The sequence below is a fragment of the Pantherophis guttatus genome, chromosome 4, assembly GCF_059756535.1.
Source record: "Pantherophis guttatus breed Tessera chromosome 4, ASM5975653v1, whole genome shotgun sequence".
Classification (NCBI taxonomy): domain Eukaryota; kingdom Metazoa; phylum Chordata; class Lepidosauria; order Squamata; family Colubridae; genus Pantherophis; species Pantherophis guttatus.
In genome coordinates this window covers 27,577,889-27,598,285 of record NC_142066.1, presented here as the reverse complement: position 1 = coordinate 27,598,285, position 20,397 = coordinate 27,577,889, and the positions used below count along the sequence as shown (strand labels likewise).

At 39.3% G+C, this 20,397-nt stretch overlaps 1 protein-coding gene across 1 annotated transcript; it reads right to left on the bottom strand.

Annotated features, from left to right (window-relative positions):
- Positions 1-1,362: 1,362 nt before the first annotated feature.
- Positions 1,363-19,330, bottom strand: U2AF2 (U2 small nuclear RNA auxiliary factor 2). Its single transcript, XM_034419583.3, has 12 exons — positions 18,850-19,330; positions 15,442-15,577; positions 13,916-13,945; positions 13,528-13,631; positions 11,516-11,667; positions 10,308-10,424; positions 8,669-8,807; positions 8,449-8,528; positions 8,013-8,135; positions 4,244-4,330; positions 2,743-2,991; positions 1,363-1,909 (listed from the first exon to the last, which is right to left on the bottom strand). Exons 1-12 carry the CDS (start codon positions 19,124-19,126, stop codon positions 1,775-1,777), a joined length of 1,629 nt encoding a protein of 542 aa, XP_034275474.1. The 5' UTR covers positions 19,127-19,330; the 3' UTR covers positions 1,363-1,774.
- Between the last annotated feature and the right edge of the window lie 1,067 nt (positions 19,331-20,397).

Below are 20,397 nucleotides of genomic sequence, written 5' to 3'. Positions count from 1 at the left end.
GAAAGTTTTGTGGAAAGGAGTTGAATGAAAATCAAGACTTTTGGAAAGTTTATAGATCCAGAGTACCATGTACTGGAATTTCATTCTGCTCAAGGTTACCAAAAGCTCAGCTTCCTGCACTTTAAACCATTGGAACTGATGCTTGTGCAACATTTTCTACAAATATACTGCTCAAAAAAATAAAGGGAACACAAGCAGAAGACATTATTAAATACTTTGTTCTTTACATACAGTAGTTTATACACGGCTCAAACTACTAAAGGGAACACAAAACTACTGTATGTAACGAACAAAGTATTTAATTTAATAAGGCTATTTCATTCATTCAGATCTCGGATGTCTTCTGCTTGTGTTCCCTTTATTTTTTTGAGCAGTGTACAACACTGCATTAAGGAATACAAGCTATTTGCACCCAAATATAGTTCCACAAAAACAGCATCTGAGAAATCTGTAGTCACAGATTTGTCAATGTCTACATTACAGCAGTGTGCAGAATTCTTCTAGTAGAACTCAAAGATGGTAGATAGCCTAAGTAAAAATAGTAACTTCCATCTTCTGTTCTTAAGATTCAACCAGCATTACACTTATACAGGTAGTTCTCCTTTAATGATCATTTGTTCAGCGACCAAAGTTGCGCATGATACTTACAACTGATTCGCATAATTGCAACCCTCAAAGCATCCCCACAATCTTGTGATCATGATCCAGGTGCTTGGTGCCTATCTTGCAATTATGACATTGCAACATCCTATGGTAACATGATTGCTATTTGCAATCTTCACTGCCAGCTTCTGACAAAGACAATGGGGAACCCAGCAGGAAGTTGCAAATGGTGATCACTTGATGTTGCACTTAATGCCAGCTAACAGAAGTGACAGAACTAAGTGGCAGTCATGTGACTGCATTTATGGCATTTAGCGACAAATTCTGATCCCACTAACCATCATTAAGCATTACCTATAGATTACTGATAGGTTTTGATACTGTTAGCATCTTTGTTGAAAAATTTCCCTTTGAAAAACATGTTAAACTTAGTTTTCTTAGTTTATCCCAAAGGTGCTTTTTCAGGAGGCAACTGAACTTTCTTGTTTTTGCTTTTGAAGACGTTTCACTTCTCATCCTTTTTCTTCAACAACCCTCTAAAAGGATGCAAATGACCAGCTGCCTGCAAGGAATATAAATCCTTTCCTTCCCTACCATCCTGTCAGAGCTGAAGAAGCTTCTTGGATGAGAAGCGAAACGTCTTCAAAAGCAAAAACAAAAAAGTCCAGTTGCCTCCTGAAAAAGCACCTTCAGGACAACCATGACATCTTACAATCAGAGATTTAAAATTGAGGAAGTTGCCCCAATGACACCAGGGAATTGGAAAAAAAATGTTTAATTATGAGAGACAACACTAGAGAAATAGTTGTCCATACACACAGCGTAGAAGAAAGGAAAATACAACAAAAAAACAGGCCCACTGTTTTGACAGCAAAACTCCTTTTAGCAAAAAATCTGAAACATCACAGAGAAAGGTGGGAGGGGAAAATGGGATAAGAGACAACATTTCTACTACAGCGTAACCATCATTGGGAAACCAGTGGGGGGCATGGGTGGGTGGGCTGATGGTAGGTTTAGAAAAGGAAGGAACTGGGATAAATGGAAAGGGGGAGGGGGGAATACAGATTTTGGCCATGAAATATAAACAGACTATGCTGCTAAAGGAGCCTCTCCGGCCAGCGAGTTGCCCCTGCCTCCACAAAAACCCCTCAAGGTTGGTTCAAGGGCTGGGCTACCAGAAGTCTCGGCGATGATAGGAGTCAGGATCGCAGTACTTGGTCACAACGACCCGGTTTGCAAACTTGCGTCCAGTGAGGCCTTGCATGGCCTTCTGACAGTCAAAGACAGATGTGAACTCCACAAATATCTACAAGAAGAGTGAGGGAATAAAAGAGAAAATAATTTGTGGTACATTTTAAAAAATTGACAAAGGATTCAAATGTGGCCCAGATCATACATATAAGAGTGTGAATAGGAAAATAAACTGAAGCAGCTGTACTTTTATTGTAATCTGATTCTCATGAAATGTTTCTTCCATGCATCTAGTCTAATTTACTTACCATACTAAATTTGTAGATAGCTACCTTTATGAACTGATCACCTTATTCTTAAAGCTACTCAGTTTTACACTTGCTGATTTAAAACAAACAGCACCTAGCCAATGTGTAACAACTAAGCGGGTTCTGATGTGCTTAGTACATGCATGTAAGATCACCAGGAAATACCCAGTGTCTGTGAAGATCCAATACAACTGATGAAGCTTCCATGATAGGAAGCGAAAGGTCTCGTTTTTCCTCAAAAAATCAATTCAGTTGTCTTTTTCAAAATAAAAACCACTTTTGACCAGTCAGAAGCAAATGGCTTACTTAACAAAAACCCCACTGCCTTTTCCATTTACTTTATAGAGATGGGATACCAGAAGTTTCTGCAAAGGCAAAAAACATAAAGCCATTCTTGAACACTAAGCCACTCTTTTAATGAAATCCTATTTGGATCCCCATGATTCAACCTCTTCATTCCGTAGTAGATAGGTTTGTGCTTTAGAGCAGAGCCATCTGATTAAGCCCTTCTATGTCCCATGTATACCTTAGAGCTCATGGAGCCAAATAAGAACAGAAGCATTCTATATTAATTGAGCAATAGCTTCTTCATTTTCTAAAACACCATTCCCATCCTGCCACCCCTACAACCATTACGTACCTTTCCACAGCCAGGCACCTCAACTCCATCAACAGGCCGGGGGATTTCAATGGATTTGACAACACCATACTTGCTACACTCATCCCGGACATCCTCAACAATCTCTTCATATTCCTCATCATCCAGGAGCTCCTCAGGTAATACCATATTCATGAGGCACAGCACCTCAGTTGGATGACCACCCATCTGTACTTGTGAACTCATTAGACCCGGTACCTGTAAGGTCACTGGGGTCTGGTTTATTGTACTCTGGAGGGGCAGCAAGAGAGGAGAGAAAGCCACAGAGGAATTCAGTGACACAACCATTTAAATTATCATTTCCAAACACACACCAAAATTCAGTATTTTTTTCTTTACAAGCTTTGATTTTATTTTCTGGAAGAATTCAGAGTATCTGTTTCTTCAATCTCAAAAATACCAAACAGCTACTATAATACTATTTTAAAATCAAGTCCCCAAATCTGAAACTCTGGAAAGTGTTACTTCTCTGTCAACAAAATAGCCAATTTATGTTTATGACTGGTAGAAATAAGCAAAGCAGGCATAACAACTTCTGATTCTCAAAAATGTAATAACTTTTGGATATATACTATAATTCTTTGGGTACTGATACTGGTTACTTTGGAATTTGGTTTTTTAGATTACCAGAAATCAGCTTCATGCCCTATGCTTCTAATATATGGCTTCAATGCATCAGCTAATCATGCCAGCGCTTATGTCTTTATAAAGACCCTATTTATTTCTACAGGTATTACTATTTCATTTTAGGTTTCAAATTATCCTGGGTCCATGTGCATATCTGGCTAGATAGGTTTAATATAAAAATAAGAATTGGATTCAGAAATAAATGTGATGCAAACATTTTATTATTACAGCTCCTATGTACCAGAAGTACAGAAAATAAAGCCTATGCACTAAAGAGACCTTTATGAAAACTAAAAAGGCCGTTCACCATCTGAACAAAAGTCTTTTAGAATATCATGAAGCTTCCTGGAATACTCATTCAGAAATTAGTGGCAGCAGCTGAAGGGAGGGAGTGAAAGTGCTGGAAAGACAATGGGGACAGTCAAGCCAGCAGGACAGCTGCTCTGGGAGCCTCTGGGTAGAGGAGGAGAGAAAGAAGGCAACACACACCAGCCTTGTCTCTCTCATTTGGATTCTGTTTCGTCTGAAACCCAGAGCCACTAAAGATGTTTTGATATTGCCAAGCCAAGGGTGACATAAAACAGTCACAGCTGTTCCAAATTTGAAGAATTTTCCCTACCTCATGCACATTTATTTTCAGGATAACCTAAAAGGCTTCGGAACCTTGTTGGCTTGATATTGCTTCTTTCTCATTAAGCAAGGCAAGATGCAAGTAGTTCCCCTATGCCTGCAACCACTGGCATTCGATAGTATTGATAAGACCAATCTTCTAACTTTCAGAAACAGAACCTGCAAATACATCCTGGAAAGGTTGTTTTTTGGTACAATTTCTCCCTCATCCCAATCCCTTCCTCACCAGAGTAGCATTCTTGGCTCCCACGCTGGCTCTCTGCACCAATAGTTTCTTGTCGCCCAACTGCATGCCATTCAACCCCGCGATGGCCTGCGAGGGCAAAACAAAAGTGAATCCAGACACTTCAAAACTTGAGCCTCTGAGGCCACCAACCACACACCCCTCTGCCCCAGGCTCTAAACATCCACACATTCATACACAGAAAGTAGCTTCTTTTATGCCCCCTCCCCACCAGATTCCTACCTGAACTGCACTGCTCTTGGATTTAATACCACATTTAGTTATTTACCTGCCGGGCCTCAAAATCAGCATGTTTTTAAAAAATATATCTTGTTGGAAGGGATTAAGATGAGTCAACAAGACTGTCTGCATGAAGGAGAAGAGCAAAGGTGAGATTTCAGCCTCAGCCAAATGTTGCCAACAAAGACAGAAAATTCTAAAAGGATGCAGATGAGACCACATACTTTTCAGAATGAGAATTCCACTGATTTTAGGTTGTCATGCTTTGGGAGTTTACATCTTACCAGTCCAGCCCCAATAAAGAATTTAATATCAGGTTTTACAATACTGAGAATTTGTTTTCCACACAGACCAATTTCAGAAGCAAGATTATGAGGCCAAATCATTTCCCAGCTATAATACAAAAACTGAGGTTTATGAAAGAATGCACATTTCACAGTTATCAGTTAAGTAAAAAGCTGGCAAGCAAATTTACTAATCCTTTTCCACACAGAAGAATCCAGTGGATGAAGGGCTGGTTCAGTCAGGGATGGAGCAAAATACATATGAAACTACAACTTGGCCAAAATAATTCAAGTTATAATCTAGAACTTGTATTCATGACTGTGTAACTTCAAAATATACACGTGGGCACAAATTTTCAGTATCTAATTTTCTCAGAAAATTTTTTCTAGAAACTTGTTTTTAGAGGAAGTAAAAGACACAGAATCAAGAGAGGGAAAAGGACAGTTTTAAAAATGGTTATTATGCCAATGTTTGGTACAATTATATATTTGTCTAGTTAGAATGGGTTGATGCGGCAGTTTCCAATTAGAGGTAGAAGACCTCATTTAAAATCTCATCCAAGGAGACAACTTAATAAACACTTCTTAAAACTGTAGGGGCAAAATGGAAGTTATAACTTGAGCTATACATTTAAGAATCTGGAGTATATAATAAAGTCTAAAGTCTCCTAAAGAATCAAGTATCTCTCGATCAAGTTCTGTATTAGGTTCGCTAAAAATAAACTTTATTTAATAGTTTTTCAGATACTTGCTTCTTCAGAGGATTTCTTGAAGCAAGAGTCAAATTGGGATTATTGGTAGCATTTAATGTAAATGTAACTGAAATTACTTTAAAAAATGTTCTCCATGTAATCAATGTCTTTCTACTGCATTACAAATAGCAAATAGATGGCAACCTTAGAATGATCCATATGCTACACCTATGGCTTTCTTGGGCCCAATGTCTCTCTAGAATTATTTTTACATTTAGGGCATTTATCTTAATATCTAACCAAAAGTAAATTACCTGAGGTTCGAGCAAGCTGTACTGCTTTCTAATATATTATATTATATATATTTTAATATTAAAAAAAATAGAAAATCCTGTTAGCCTTTTCAAAGCCTGCAACTTGTGGTGTATCATTGAGCTGAACACTTTCACTCCTACTATTAATACAGGGGTTCCCAACCTGGGATGCGAGATGATATTCCAGGGGGTGTGAAAACTTGGGTTTAGAAGTTTCAAAATCATAGTGTATGTGCATAATTATATACAAATTATATGCATATAATTATTTATTTTTGTAAGGGATGCGAGAACATATCAGAAGCATTCTAGATGTGTGGGGTATAGAAAAGGTTGGGAACCCCTATATTAATACATGGATGATATTCAGTTGTGCATCTCAACAAAGCAAATTAGTTTATCCTGGTGTCTGGAATCTCTGTGGAGAAACATATCAAACTCAATCCCATCAAGGATTGTAGATATTTGGACTCTCCTAGTTCTAGGCATGTTTGATTCTGAATGGGATCACACTATCCCTTTCTGGATTGGTGCACAATATGGGGGTCTTCCTGGATTTGCAATTCCGGTTTAAGGAGCAGGTAGCCACTGTAAGCAGGAAGGTCTTTGCACAAGTTTTGGTTCGGATGCACCTGTTTCCGAATCATGAAGCTCTCCTCACAGTCACACATGCCTTGACTACCTAGTGAGTAGACTATTACAGCTTGCACTATACGAGGCTGCTCTTAATGATTAATCATTAAGAAGCTACAAATGGTCCACTCTGCAGTCATGATGGGCAGACATTATGCCCCTATAACAAATCTCTTTGCTTTATGAGCTGGACTGATTATCAGTAAACTCCCTGGTGCAATTCAAGATGCTAGTTATTAACCCTAATGGCATAGGTTGTATCTGAGGGGCCATCCATCTCTTATAGCATCTATTTGTTCTCTATAATCAGATTTGGCTTGCTTTGGGTTCCACTGATCAAGCAAAGTTATTTTGCAGGAAATGAACTTTCAGTTACTGAACCTACCCTTTAGAACAGGATCCCTCCCAAAATTCATACAGCTTTCACCTGACCCACCTTCAAGTGAACTCTAAAACCTTGGCTCTTTTCCCAGGTTAGGGTGTTTGACAGGCCCCTTTGGCCTGGGAATAACACAGAAAATGTATTTTGTATACTTTCTTAGGGCTACTGTTACTCTTTTTGTAATATTGTTGTCTTCTTAATCTATGAAACCCATTTTCGAGGTTGGTGGCCTAGGAAGTTAAGAGAGGTAAATATTCATTGCTCTCAGATTTACAATCTGATTTTGGATCTCATCCAAGATTTTAGCTTTTGCTAAAAACTCATAGCTTTCTCCTTGATGCAGAGAGACCAAAGGAGGGGAAGGGAGAGCATGGGAAAACACACACTTCCCAAGTAGCATGTGGGAAGAAAGACTGTATGGGAGGAAGCAGGTGTGGGGGAGAATATATAAAAAAAAACATGTATCCATAATACTAATAATGGCACTCAATTACAAAGAAACACATGCATAACCCTGATGGAGATCAACCCAAAAACAAGAGCCTATGCTCTGCATGCAAAGTTACCACCGACACGCTCTGAACCTTATTGGGAATTGTGGGGTGTTTCCTCTCCACCACAGGTCCCCCCTCTCCAACGGGGCAAGGGGAATCTGGGGTGCTTTTCCTGTTTTATTGTTAAACTATAAATGTCAGTACTTGCATTTTATAACTCCCACTGGAGTTAGCAAGCATGTCTGCTGGTTACGGGCCTGTTCCTCCTCCTCCCGCTGTAACACAAAGCACAGCGGGAGAAAGGAAACATAGTTATTAGGGGTGCAGAACAGAGAATTTACCGGGGGGTAGGGAAATGGGTGAAATGCACTACGGACCCGGCTCTTCCCTGACTGGTGAGGGGAGGGCTTCTTACCGGCTCTCGGTCGGGCACGGCGGCCAGGGTCTTCGCAAAAAGGCCGAAGCCTTCTCCGACTAACATTCGGGGAGAGTTGTTGTTTTTTTGGGGGGAACAAAAAGCAGAAGTGATCAGAACACTAACTCGATGGTGTCTGCCGCTAAGTCAGCAGCTGTGCTGTAAAGGAGAGAAAAGCTGGCACCCCCTAGAGGGGAGGAGAGAAAAAAACACCCCACCTGCTCAAAGGACAAAGAACCCCCCTCATCCCACGGGAAGATCGGCGGGCCGCTGCAGAGCAAAAATGAAAAGAGGATGAACAAGGGAGGCTGGCCCTACCTGGTCTGTGACATTGATGTCCACATATTCACAGAAGGCATAACCTTTTGACAGGCCAGTGGCACTGTCCTTCACCAGGTTGAAAGCCTTCAGGGGCCCAAAGGAAGTCAGCAACTCCTTGACCTGATGGAGAAAGAAGAAACAATGTCAACAATTGTCATCATATCAAATAATAACCAAATCTTCATAGTCACATGGTATTGTGAAGAATTAAACTAGTTTTTAAAGATTTATCTGGTTTTTGTAAGGTTATTAAAATTAGTAAATACTTCAGAAGGATTTCCCATAAAAGACTGGATAAAACTGGCTATTAATTGGCTTTAACAAAGAATTACACTGAGTATGAAACATGTCCCAGCTGGTTAAAAATTAAGGAGATTGGAGAATGAAGCGCTTGCCCACGTTATCCTGAATTGTGTCATATTCCAAGACTGACCTGATCATCATTAAGATAGTTTGGCAGACCCCCAATGAACAGTTTATGAGCAGAATCTGGGACCACTGTGGAAACGACACCTACAAGAAGGAAGCGGGTCGACATGGCAGGAAAATATATGAAATTATCCATACGCTGCATACAACATTGTTAAATTTTCCCCTCCTTGTATATTATATTATCATCATTTTTTTATTCACCAAAAGTCTGATAAACCCACCTGGCACATAAACTGATGGGTTTTCAGACATGCCAGGAAGTGGTTGATAATCATGGGGGCGTCTGATCTTCAATGACTGTCCCTGGAAAATGATCCCATCAAAAGCCATGGCCTGTGTAGTTTCATCCACAGAACGGAACTGGAGCAGAGAAAAGGGGGAGGGAGGGGGGAATGGGGAAAATCAGTGTCATTGTCTCTTAAAAAATATATGGCTGCTACTCAGGACCAAGAAGCAAAATAGGCATCTCTAATTAAATTCTAGGCTTATGAGATTAGATGATCAGTGCCAATTATGAAAATAGTAGACTCTTTACATGTCTTGCAAAATTTACAAGGAATGAAATTCTCACCAATAATCTTCGGGTTTGTAGAATACTTAGAATAAGGAAGCTATTATTTTTACACCAAAGGAGACATGCTCTGACTGAAGTGGGGATTTATGCATTTATCCACAAACATAACTAATACCTCATATCTAGCATTTTTTTTCTAACAAACATTTTAGAAGATTACAATTTTTTTCACCATATTCTTGGGCAGATAACTCATATTTAAATGCATATTCATGTTTATCAAGATTAAGGTTCCAAACAATTCAACTTCTTCACCTTTAAGGTTGACAAAACTATTTATTTTCGGGGGGGCAAGAGCGCTGGGTTTGTTTCTACAAGTCATTCATTTCACTTTTTACTTCTACCTCCTGTCCATTAATTCATGACATACAATCTATTTCATGTTAACTTTTTTCCTGTTTGTACAAATTCCATGTTTTAAATGCAAAGGGTAGCATCAGCAAGAGATGCCTTTAATTAGAATAATGAAATAATGAAACAATTTTGCAACACAATTGGAGTGTTCAAATCCCAAATTCTAGAAAACAATGCTATTGAAAGAATTTGTCAACTGAACAAATAAGCAAGGCACTATTTCTAAAATGTCCTGCATCCAATAAAGGTCAATCCCTCTGTCTCCTGGCTTTTCTATTTCATATATTGGAAAAGAATGAATACCTTTTCATCTGGTTTTTCAGCATTTGCATAAAATACTATTGTAAATGTTTCCTCTCCTACTATCACATTAGTCTATGGAAATCTTTTCTAAAAACTGAATTTAGCCTTTGAATTAAATTTATTAACCTGCAGCAGGCTGAATTAACCTTACACCATCAACCTTACAGTTGTGGCCTAAGATCACAATAAAACATAGACAAAAAAGATAATAGTCTCATATACCGCTTCACAGTGCTTTCCAGCCCTCTCTAGCGGTTTACAGAGTCAGCATATTGCCCCCAACAATTTGGGTCCTCATTTTACCCACCTCGGAAGGATGGAAGGCTGAGTCAACCTTGAGCCTGGTGAGATTTGAACTGCCAAATTACAGGCAGCCGGCAGTCAGCAGAAGCAGCCTGCAGTACTGCACTATAATAACTGCACCACCATGGCTCATATAACTTTTATAGAGCCTTATACACAGCCAAGCTTTAGAACTCACGAATATGGACCAACTGTTATATTTTGAACATTCAATAAGTCTACATGAAACAAACGGTTTTATGCATTTCCTTTGATTTGTCCAGAATCATAATCGTGCGAGTAAATCACTGGTGTTTTAAATCTGTCCTGAGTCACTATAAACTCACCTCCAGAAAAGCAAAGTTCTTATCCTGGTTAATTTGCACAGCCAAGACAGGATTACCAGGAGCCTGAGTAAGGCCACCAAGGCGCATCTGGGCATTGAAGAAATCCATCATTGCTTCCTATTGGAATCACGGAAAGAGATGCAAAGAGTAGATGTATGATACAAGCTGGAATGGCAACCTGGACCACAAATAGATTACAAAACAACATTTCCTACTTGCCTGCTATGATGGTAGCAAACTGTGAAGCTATGAGGATTGCAGTCCCATACATTATTCACTTAAAGAGAAATGGAAAACTCTTTGGTCTTTTTTTTCTTTTTGGTAGGGATAATTAAATAACAAGCAACCATATTTATTTCTCCGGTCATTTAGATTTTAATACATCTCCCTCTATTTGATATAAGCACCACTGAGCTAGTCAGGACTGCAAATAAAATATAATGCTACCCAGAGTCTAGTGGAGTAGCAGCCATAACAAATTTAATGAAATGAAATAATAATGCCCCATTCCCATATTTGAATGTCTAAACCATAATTCACCGCTTCAGACCAACAATGTTGATCAAATGTAAATATCAACCATAGAAGACAAATTTAAAAGATGCCCCGAGAAGAGATACTATATTAAACTGAGCAACTCACTGACTCAATGCTCAGTTTAATATAGTATCTCTTCTCGGGGCATCTTCTAAATTGGTCTTCTACGGTTGATATTTACATTTGATCAACATTGTTGGTCTGAATTCCTATCAGTATATCTGGAAGGTACCAGTTCAGGGAAAGCAAAAATTCATTTCATGTGATTCATTGATGAAAAACACCAGAGACAGTACTCCAAAAGTTTGTAACTATCAAATACGAGTCATTAAGATGCCAAGTCATAATATATGGCTGCATTTAACGAGGTTCAGTTGGCTCTTCCAACTTAAACTTTCAATATTCCCTTTGCAACTCCTCAAATTCAATGACAAAAGGTCAAATATATAGTTTTGATCCAAAAATGGCAAAATAAGACTGGAAGTGGTAGAATTCCTCTGGGTAGTGAGGCACTCCCATTTCCATTCTTACCCCCATCTCTTTAAAAATAAAAAAGAACAAACAAATACTAGACCAGGCTGCTTTTTCTGGTGGTGTCACTGAAATTGAGCACTTGTTGCAGCCGAAAGTTTCAAGGCTGAGCAGAGATAACAGAATGAGCTAACAAGTACCTCAGTGATTCCAAAAGGGATATTGCCAACATAGAGACGTCGAGCTTGTCGCGTCATTTGACTGCCAACTACAGGCACAGGTGTAGGTGTTACTGCCAGCCCATCTGGAGTCATGGTTGGTAGTAGAGCTGTAGCTGGAATTTGTCCCGCAGCTAGAAATGAAAAAAAAAAAAGTATATTGAAAGTTACTAGCTCCGATTTTCCTGATAAAAACATTATATTTTGGGAAAGTCTTGATGATATAAATACACAGAATTAAGGATGTGCAAAATGTTCCATTATGAAACATGCCAACCCCAAACAGCCCTATTTTGTGTGTTACAGAAGTGGCTTAAAATAGATCTGTTTTGAAAATAGAGCACTTCCAAAACATTCAGAATAGCTTATTCTGGAGTCAGAACATTTTGAAGAGCCCTAAACAATCTGCGGCAACAGTGAGAATTAAGGTGTTATTAAAACATATATGGAATGGTGAAGAGAAGAAGCAATCCAAATACTTTTCAAAACACTTAATGGGTTAATTTTATTTCATCAGTAAAAAATATCTAGCTATTCACCAGCAAAGACCACAGCTATCTTTTTCCATTATCCACAGTAAACCATCAGCCCAAAATGTACCAGATATAGGAAAAATATTCCCAAATTGAAACAGAACATTCTGACCCCTACACGGATTTTATACAGCTGTTATAAGGTCAAATTGGGGAACTCCTAGGCTGAGTGTTTTCAGTACCATTTATGTCTTTAAAATCATGTGTTCATGTATTTATTTAGTAGATTTTTATCCCACCTTTATTACTTTATAAGAAACTGAAGGCAGCCAAAATACTTAATATTTCTTCCTCCTATTTTCCCAACAACCGTGTGAGGTGGGTTGGGTTGAGAGTGAATGATCCAAAATCATCCAGTCAGCTTTCATGCCTAAGGTAGGATTAGAACTCAAGTTTTCTGATTTCCAGGTCAGCACCTTAACCATATCAAACTAGTTCACTCATGCTCCCTGCCTCTCCCTTCTAAGCAGCATAGCCACAGAGCTGCCAATCTGGATTTAAGATTAATAATATTACACAGCTCTGCTGCTGAAAAAACAGCAGCCAAAAATAAATATGGATTTGGTCTATCATTAGTAAAAGCTAGATGTTCTGTCACATAAACCACAGAACAACCTCTAGGTTAAGCTTTGTGGTTAATAAAATCCAGTAGTTTTAAATCCAGTTAAAAACGTGCTTGTTCTTAAATCACAATTAATTTTGTGGCTATGACTTGCAGGAAGTAGCAGATATGTCTTCAATTTAATAGGATTTACAGTTTGACATACCATTTTAGCTCCTATGCACACTTGTGGGATTATGGCACATAGGTACATTTCAGAAATAATATATTAGACATGATTGTTCACCCAGGCAAGGACAACTGATGTCCTTTTCCTTTTTCCTTGTTCCCATCCAAGTTTATTTTGCTTGCCATCTCAGTTCTTCTGTTTTCTACAGTTTCAGTATTTCTAGTTTTTAAATCTTTTTAACAATTTACAAACTGTCCAGAGTTGCTGATAGCCAGGCAGCTTATCAATGTAATCAATTATTACCCCCATTTTAAATTCTCATTATGGTATTTTTATGTACGGTTTGTAATATGATGGAAGGGCCATAACTATAATTATTGTAACTCAAGTCACAAACATCCAAAGACTGGCAAAAAGAATATGAGATGGAAAATCTTTACCCACCAATGGGTAAAGATTGACTATAATGACTATATTGATAGTCAAATCCATGGATGTTAACTCAACAGCAAGTCTTACAGAGACTGGTGAGACGTGTTTTGAGGAGACATAGATGAGATACTAGGGGAAGCTACTCAAGGTGGATGTGCAATAATCCAACTGGTTAGTAGGGCCATTTATTCTCTATTTACTGACCTACACATGATTCAAACTGCTATGGAAGGGACAAAAATCTGTTACGAGAGAGAGAGAGATTGAATCAAGGTGACTTAAGCAAAGAGGAGCCTACCCTGCATGGCTTTATACTGCATGGGTGTAATGTGCTCAAAACCTGGAGGAGGGACATCCCAATACTTGCGGATTTTCTTCTTCTTCTCATGCCGAGGAGAACGGCTATAGTAGGGATCAAGAGTAAAAGGTTAGTTGGAAGAAAGAAAAAAAAACATATTTAATTTACTGTAGTTTTAAAATTAAGATGAATTCCTACTTAAGTCTATGTTTATTCCCATTGGGATATTTCTTAATATCCAGGGCCAATGTTTATAATGCAACAATCCCTACACTGAATTCCGATTCCTGCATTGTTTCCCTTAATTTTAGGGTTTGTTTTTTTTAGTGAAGCCTCCTATGGCTTTTCGTTGCCCCTGCCAGCACCAGGAAGAACTGCCAATGCTCACCTTAGAGGACCTGACAGGCTTAGAGGAGATCTGAAAAACAAAAATGAAATGGGTTTGTGTCCTTTCCTATTTAAAGCAATCCCAGAAAAACATTCATAGATATTTAATAACAATGATTAATTTAATAACATTGTCAATCTTGCATCCATGAGCAGAGGTGCAACCTAGGTACACAAATGAGCAGTCTAAGTCATGGTGGCACAGTGGTTAGAGTGCAGTACTGCAGGCTACTTCTTCCGACTGCTGTCTGTCTGCAATTTGGCAGTTCAAATCTCACCAGGTTCAAGGCTGACTCAGCCTTCCATTCTTCCAAGGTGGGTAAAATGAGGACCCAAATTGTTGGAGGCAATATGCTGACTCTGTAAACCGCTTAGAGAGGGCTGTAAAGCACTGTAAAGCACTTATAAGTGCCATTGCTAAGAAAAGACGTTCCAGAAAGAACTTTATTCATTTATTATTGTGGCATATAACATTTCTAACTGGATTTAAAAAGTGCCCAGGCACAAATACCTAAGTCATGTGTATTCATCACTAAGGACATTGGATGCCAGATATTAATCAGTAAAGAGAAGAGTGTTTTGATTATCAATAATCAAACCGCAGTGGCGCAGTGGTTAGAATGCAGTACTGCAGGCTACTTTTGCTGCCTGCCAGCTGCCTGCAATTTAACAGATCCAATCTCATCAGGTTCACGGTTGACTTAGCCTTCCATCCTTCCAAGGTTAGTAAAATAAGGTTCCAGATTGTTGGGGGCAATATGTTGACTCTGTAAACTGCTTAGAGAGGGCTGTAAAAGCACTGTGAAGCAGTAGAAGTCTAAGTGCTATTGCTAATAATGATAATATTCCAGGGTTTTAAAACAGATTAATAAAGCTGTTTCAATCACATACAACATAACAGAATTGCAAGGGACCTTGTAGGTCATCTTATATGTCATATATAAGGTAAAGATGCAGCAAAAGACTACAATAGTCCTGCTGGCCAAGGAAACAGAAATTTAAAACAAGGAAGAGAAAATTAGAAATGTAATTGTAAAGCAGTTTGTTAGGCTTTCAATCCCACATTTTACAAAAAATTCTTAATTTCCCAACTCACCCAATATGCAGAGGCAAAACAGTTGGCAACACTAGAAAGGATACAGGACATAAGAGCATACTGCCTACATGCAATTTCAGCATGTTCTCATATACCTCTGATGTAACTACTTTCATTTTGGCGATCCTTGAACACACTTTCCTAACAAATTTAGTTTCAGCAGAATAACTGAATAATCATTAATTTCCAATTATAATTAATAGCTCTACTTGCCAAAATTACAAAAATTATTGACTTTTGGTCTTTAGTAATCTGATTAAACAATATTATTATTCTTGTCTCAAACAATGTAAAAAAATCTGTTTCTGTAAATTTAGTTTTTAGAAAAATTGCTATTCTGCACAATTCTTGAATGGCAAAAGGATCCATGTTTTGAGGCTTTGCCTAAGATTCTCTACTCGGTATAAAACTATCTTGTTGAGGATCTATACCTGCGCCTCCTGCGATCTCGTGAAACACTGCGCTGATCCCTGTTGCGCCTGTCACGGCTACGACTGCGACGTTTCCTGTCACGACTCCGTGAGCGACTGTGACTGCGTTTACGATGACGATTCTCTTTATCACGTTCTAAAGGCAACAGGATAGAACACAATGAGCCATCCAGCTGTTGCTTCGGAACAGAGAACATATCTCTGGTTGCCGCAAACCATTTCATTTCCCTAAAACAGTGAGCTGGTGTTTTTTTGGCTTTCAAAGGAGAATATTGAAGAAAATAAACATTGCCAAGAAGAAATTGATACCATGATTGGATCATGTCTGTTGTATAACCATCTGGAATTATCTTAATTGCCCCTGGAAAATGGCAACAACAAATGGATCAAAAGGGAGAAATAGAGACAAGATTGTTTTAGAATTTCTCAACATTAATACAGCACACAACTATCTTAAAGTTTATCTCCACATCGAGCAAGCAGAATGTTTGTATAGTGCAATTTGGAAACCTTTGATGCATACCTTGAGACACATAAACTTATTTTCCATGAGATTTTTGCAACATATTCCCAAGAAGCAAAAAAAATGAGGTAATCTAAATAAAATATGGTGTCAACAATTTAATTAATTTCTTTAAAAATCAAAACCAAGTAGTCTGTTTTCTATTTTAAAAACACTGAGGAAAATCTGAGCATAATTCTGCCCAGATTTTTGAGACTTCTAGATACGAACACTACATAAAAAAACAAAGTAAAACATGAGGAAAAGTGCATCAAATGATATGCTGTCTGCTTCTAAAATATAGCAATAGCTATAATTGCAAGAATGCAGGATGTTATTTGACAAAACTAACACAGCATTCTAATAGTTCTGAACTACTACAAGATCTACTATAGGATATGGAACTGAATTAGATACAAAACAATAGATCTTAAACAAAGAACTGTTTTGGAGACTGGAGAAGACTGATGCAGCTGTGCTGGACACAAACAATGTTTTATAACAAGAACATTATTTGTGTGGCTAATGAGACTGTTTTAAGATTCATTGGTAACAAGTATACAGTATAGAAATTTCTATGTTGAAAACATTCATGCAAACCAGAAAGATCTAATGGAAGTGAAAACAGGGAAGCTTCAATTTTAACTAAGGATCTTTAAACAACATCATTTTTAAAGAACAATATGCCTTATCTTCTATTTCTAGATATTAGTCATATAATCCAAACTACCAGTAGGTCCAGTGTTATCATTAGACCTGCAGTACTAAACATTCTTATGCCTTGGTTTCACTATCAAGAAAGCTTAAACAAGGACCCAGATTTCTTCCATTTGGTATACCCAAGATATCCAATACAGCCCCCCGTTTTAAAAAATGGGCGAATTTCTAAAAAAACCCATGGATGTTTGTATTTTCAGAAAGGGTGGAACTAATTTATTTCAAAGGAAATCCATTCTGGAGATGGGAGGCAACCTCTGAATTATACTATGGAAAAGTAGAACATGAATAATTTGTATTCTTAGAACTACAGCCTATCTTTTGCTTCACTGCTAGCAAACAGGCAATGGATGACAACAAATTTGGCTTAGGAGCCTGTGAATTATTGTGATTCCCACCAAATGGAAATAGGTATTGTCAGTAGGAAATAAAATCAGGAACAAAGTATTGTAGCCTAATCCAAATATTTTGATAGATACAAGGAAACCCCTACTGCTAAGATATTGTGCAGTGTTTTCTGGAAGAAGCATATACATGTTGTATACAAGAAATCTTCAACTTACAACCATTCATTTAGTGACCATTCCAAGTTTCAGTGCCACTGAAAAAAATGACATATGGCCAATTTTCAATGATATTAACACTCAGAATGGCCATAAATGAATGGGTGTAAGACAAAGGTTACTTGTATACAACGTGTATATCCTTTCAGAAAACACTATATAATATCCTACAGTAGGCTTTCCTTGTATCAATCAAAATATTTGGATTAGGCTACAATCAATGATCTTTGCATTGTCCTGAGGTCATGCGATCACCATTTGTAACCTTCCCAGCCATCTTCCAACAAGCAAAATCAATGGCGGAAGCCAGAATCACTTCACAACTACAGTGATATGCTTAACTGTGGCAAAAAAAAAAAAAAGGTCATAAATGAGGAAAAACTCATTTAACAACTGCCTTAACGGAAATTTTGGCCTCAATTGTAGTCATTAGTCGAGAACTATCTGTATTGTACAATTTTTTTTAAGTTTAAATCTCTGGCATCTCCAACTAAGAGAAGGTACACCCCCCCCCATCTGAAATCTCCTCAGACCTGGGGATTCAGAGGGGAATCCCCAGAGATTTCTGTTGTGTAAATCAGGTTGGAATTGATATGATATGCTGTGGCTAAGGAAAGCACTGTTATTCTAATTGTGGTAGGACAGCCCCAAGGTGAGGCATGAACTATCCAGTTTATTCCTGGTGCAAAATAATAGTTGTGCCATGGTAGATGCAGTCCCACACATTCAACCCCCTGCTGGGCAAATGTGGGCCTAGTCATGTCGCTAGTCCTCAATTTACAATCCAAAGGTAGGAACCATTTTTTGTTGTAACGTCATATTCTTCGTATAAAACTGGAGAATCTGAAGAAGAGATTGGACAACCCTTTGTCTGAAATGCTACAGCTTCTCCTGCCTGAGCAGGGGGTTGGACTAGAAAACCTCCAGGGTCCCTTCCAACTCTGGGATCCTGTTACAGCGGAGCCGTCAGGCCACATGGCCTTAGCAACGCTGAGAAGCAGCTTCCCCCGGGCGCCTAGGTCTAGGAAGCCAGGCCGCCCAGTCGCTTCCCCCTTCCACCATGGCGCCCGAGGAAAGAGGCTGAGCAGATTTCGCCCAACTTGCAGCTAACCAAAGCACGCTCCGCGGCTCGCCTTTCTTCCGCCCTGCCCAAGTGCCGGCCTTGACTACCCGCTGCTCGGCTCCGGGAAGGGGAGGGGGCCCACCACGTGCATTCTCCAACTCTGGGGGGGGGGGGAAAACCCACTCCCGAAAAACTGAGGGCTTTCTTTCCCCCCCCCCCTCACCTTTCCTTCCCCTCCCCCCTCGCCATTTTTAAACGCACGCCGCGCACTCGGCCGCCAACGGTCTCGGGGCGCGAGGCCTCGCTCCTTCCCCCCCCCCCACCACGAACCACTTCAGACTCGCGCCAAATTAGGCGGAGGGAGGGGGATGGGAAAGAAGAGGCTGCGGCCGGGCGCACGAGGATTCCCAGCCCTTCTCTTAAACGGGGCCAGCCGATGGGCCGCGCCGAAAGCCAGCGGTGTGAAGAAACGGAACGGCCAGCTGTGAAAGGGGAAGAGTTGCCGCCGCCGCCACTTCTTACTTCTTTTTCTGGGGTTGAACCCGGCCGATTTGCTTGCTTACCCTGTTTGTTTTCATTTAGCTGCCGCTCGAATTCGTCGAAGTCCGACATGGCTGGGGAGGAGGACGTCCCTTGATCTGGCCTAGCTACGGTTGCACGGTGGTGGCGCCTGCCAGTCCAGGTCCTCCTCACGCAGTAGGCCTCAACAGCGCCTTCTCTGGGAGTTCGGCAACTTCCGGTGACTGCTTCGGATGTGAACGGAAATTCTCGGCTATCTCCGGAATGCCTTTCGTGAAGCGGCTGGCTTTCCCCGCTCCCTAGTCCCCTGCCCTGCATCATCTCAGAAGCCCACGGGAAAGTCTGCCTCTCTAGGAAAGTTTCGGATTCCTACGGAAAGTCTCGGATGCTCCTTGGAACGTCATTTCCTTCGTCTTAAACCCTTTCTGGCGCCTGACGCACGGCTTTGTATTCCCGCTTAAAACCAAAAAATAAAAAACTATGGCTTCTTAAAAATAAAAGTCTCGAGTATTTCCGCCGGATGTTGCTCGAGTGCTTCTGGGGATTATTATTTTTTTTACAGAGTGCTTGTACGGTGGCTGAGCTTTCGATGTCAACGTACAAAATAGCGGAAGAATGAGAGTAGTTTTTTTTTTTTTTACCCATTGTTTTCAATTGTGAAATATACTAAACACTGAATAATTTCACATGCTGGGCTTATATAGCATACTGTGGCGTTAAAAAAGACGGAAGATACTTAACGTGTTGCATGGATGCAGCTATATTTGCAGGGCATATTAAATCACACATTCCCCCCACCCCTCCAAATTCGGTGTGTGTCGAGTGTCACGCGAACCCACAAAATATGGTTCGTTCAATAAAGATGGAAATTAAAATGTAGACAATGCACACCTGGTAGATTTTTGTACCAGGTGGCACTGAACTTTTACCAAAATGCTTGCAGTGTAGGAATGTAATTCATAAACAGTATTCTTTCTAGGCCAACTGTTCTAATTTTCCACTTTTTCACAAGGATTCTGCTAATTAATGCTATAGGCAGATAATGGTTTTTATATGAGGGGTCCTTGGTGCTCTCTGACCTTGTTTTCTTGCAGATGTTTCATTACCCTAACTAGGTAACATCATCAGTCCTAGTGGTTTTTATATTTTTGAAGGGGAGCAGACATGTTCCTGAAGCTTGTGAAACCTGGGGTCTTTCCCTGAAAATCTAGCTTAATTTTGTCTACAACACCACCCTGTGCTACTTTATGGTGTATTTTCCTGCATATTTTCTTAAGAGGATTATACTTTCATTCTGCATGTTGAATTTTATCAGCATGAAAGTTTCCCCATTTCTTTATGAATTTTTAGCAAATTCAAAAGTATTACCTATTTCTTTTTTTCTAATGTACCACTTATTTGCAAATTGCCTCTTGAACTTACTATGCTCTCACTTTAAAACATATTTTCTGTCTTTTAGGAAACTTCTAAGTGATATATATTATATACTATTATACACTTTTAAATCCCATTTTTGTACAAATTTAACTGGGAAAATAATTAGTGCTCACATCTTACCAGAGGAAAATCAACTGAACAAGTCCACAACACTC

Excerpts from the sequence above, each read along its gene's own strand:
- U2AF2 (XM_034419583.3), bottom strand. The coding sequence starts at position 19,126 with ATGATGCAGGGCAGGGGACTAGGGAGCGGGGAAAGCCAGCCGCTTCAC. Across the intron at positions 13,632-13,915 it reads AGCCTGTCAGGTCCTCTAAG|CCGTTCTCCTCGGCATGAGA; the intron begins GTGAGCATTGGC and ends TCCCTACTATAG. Across the intron at positions 2,992-4,243 it reads GAGCCAAGAATGCTACTCTG|AGTACAATAAACCAGACCCC; the intron begins GTGAGGAAGGGA and ends CTGCCCCTCCAG.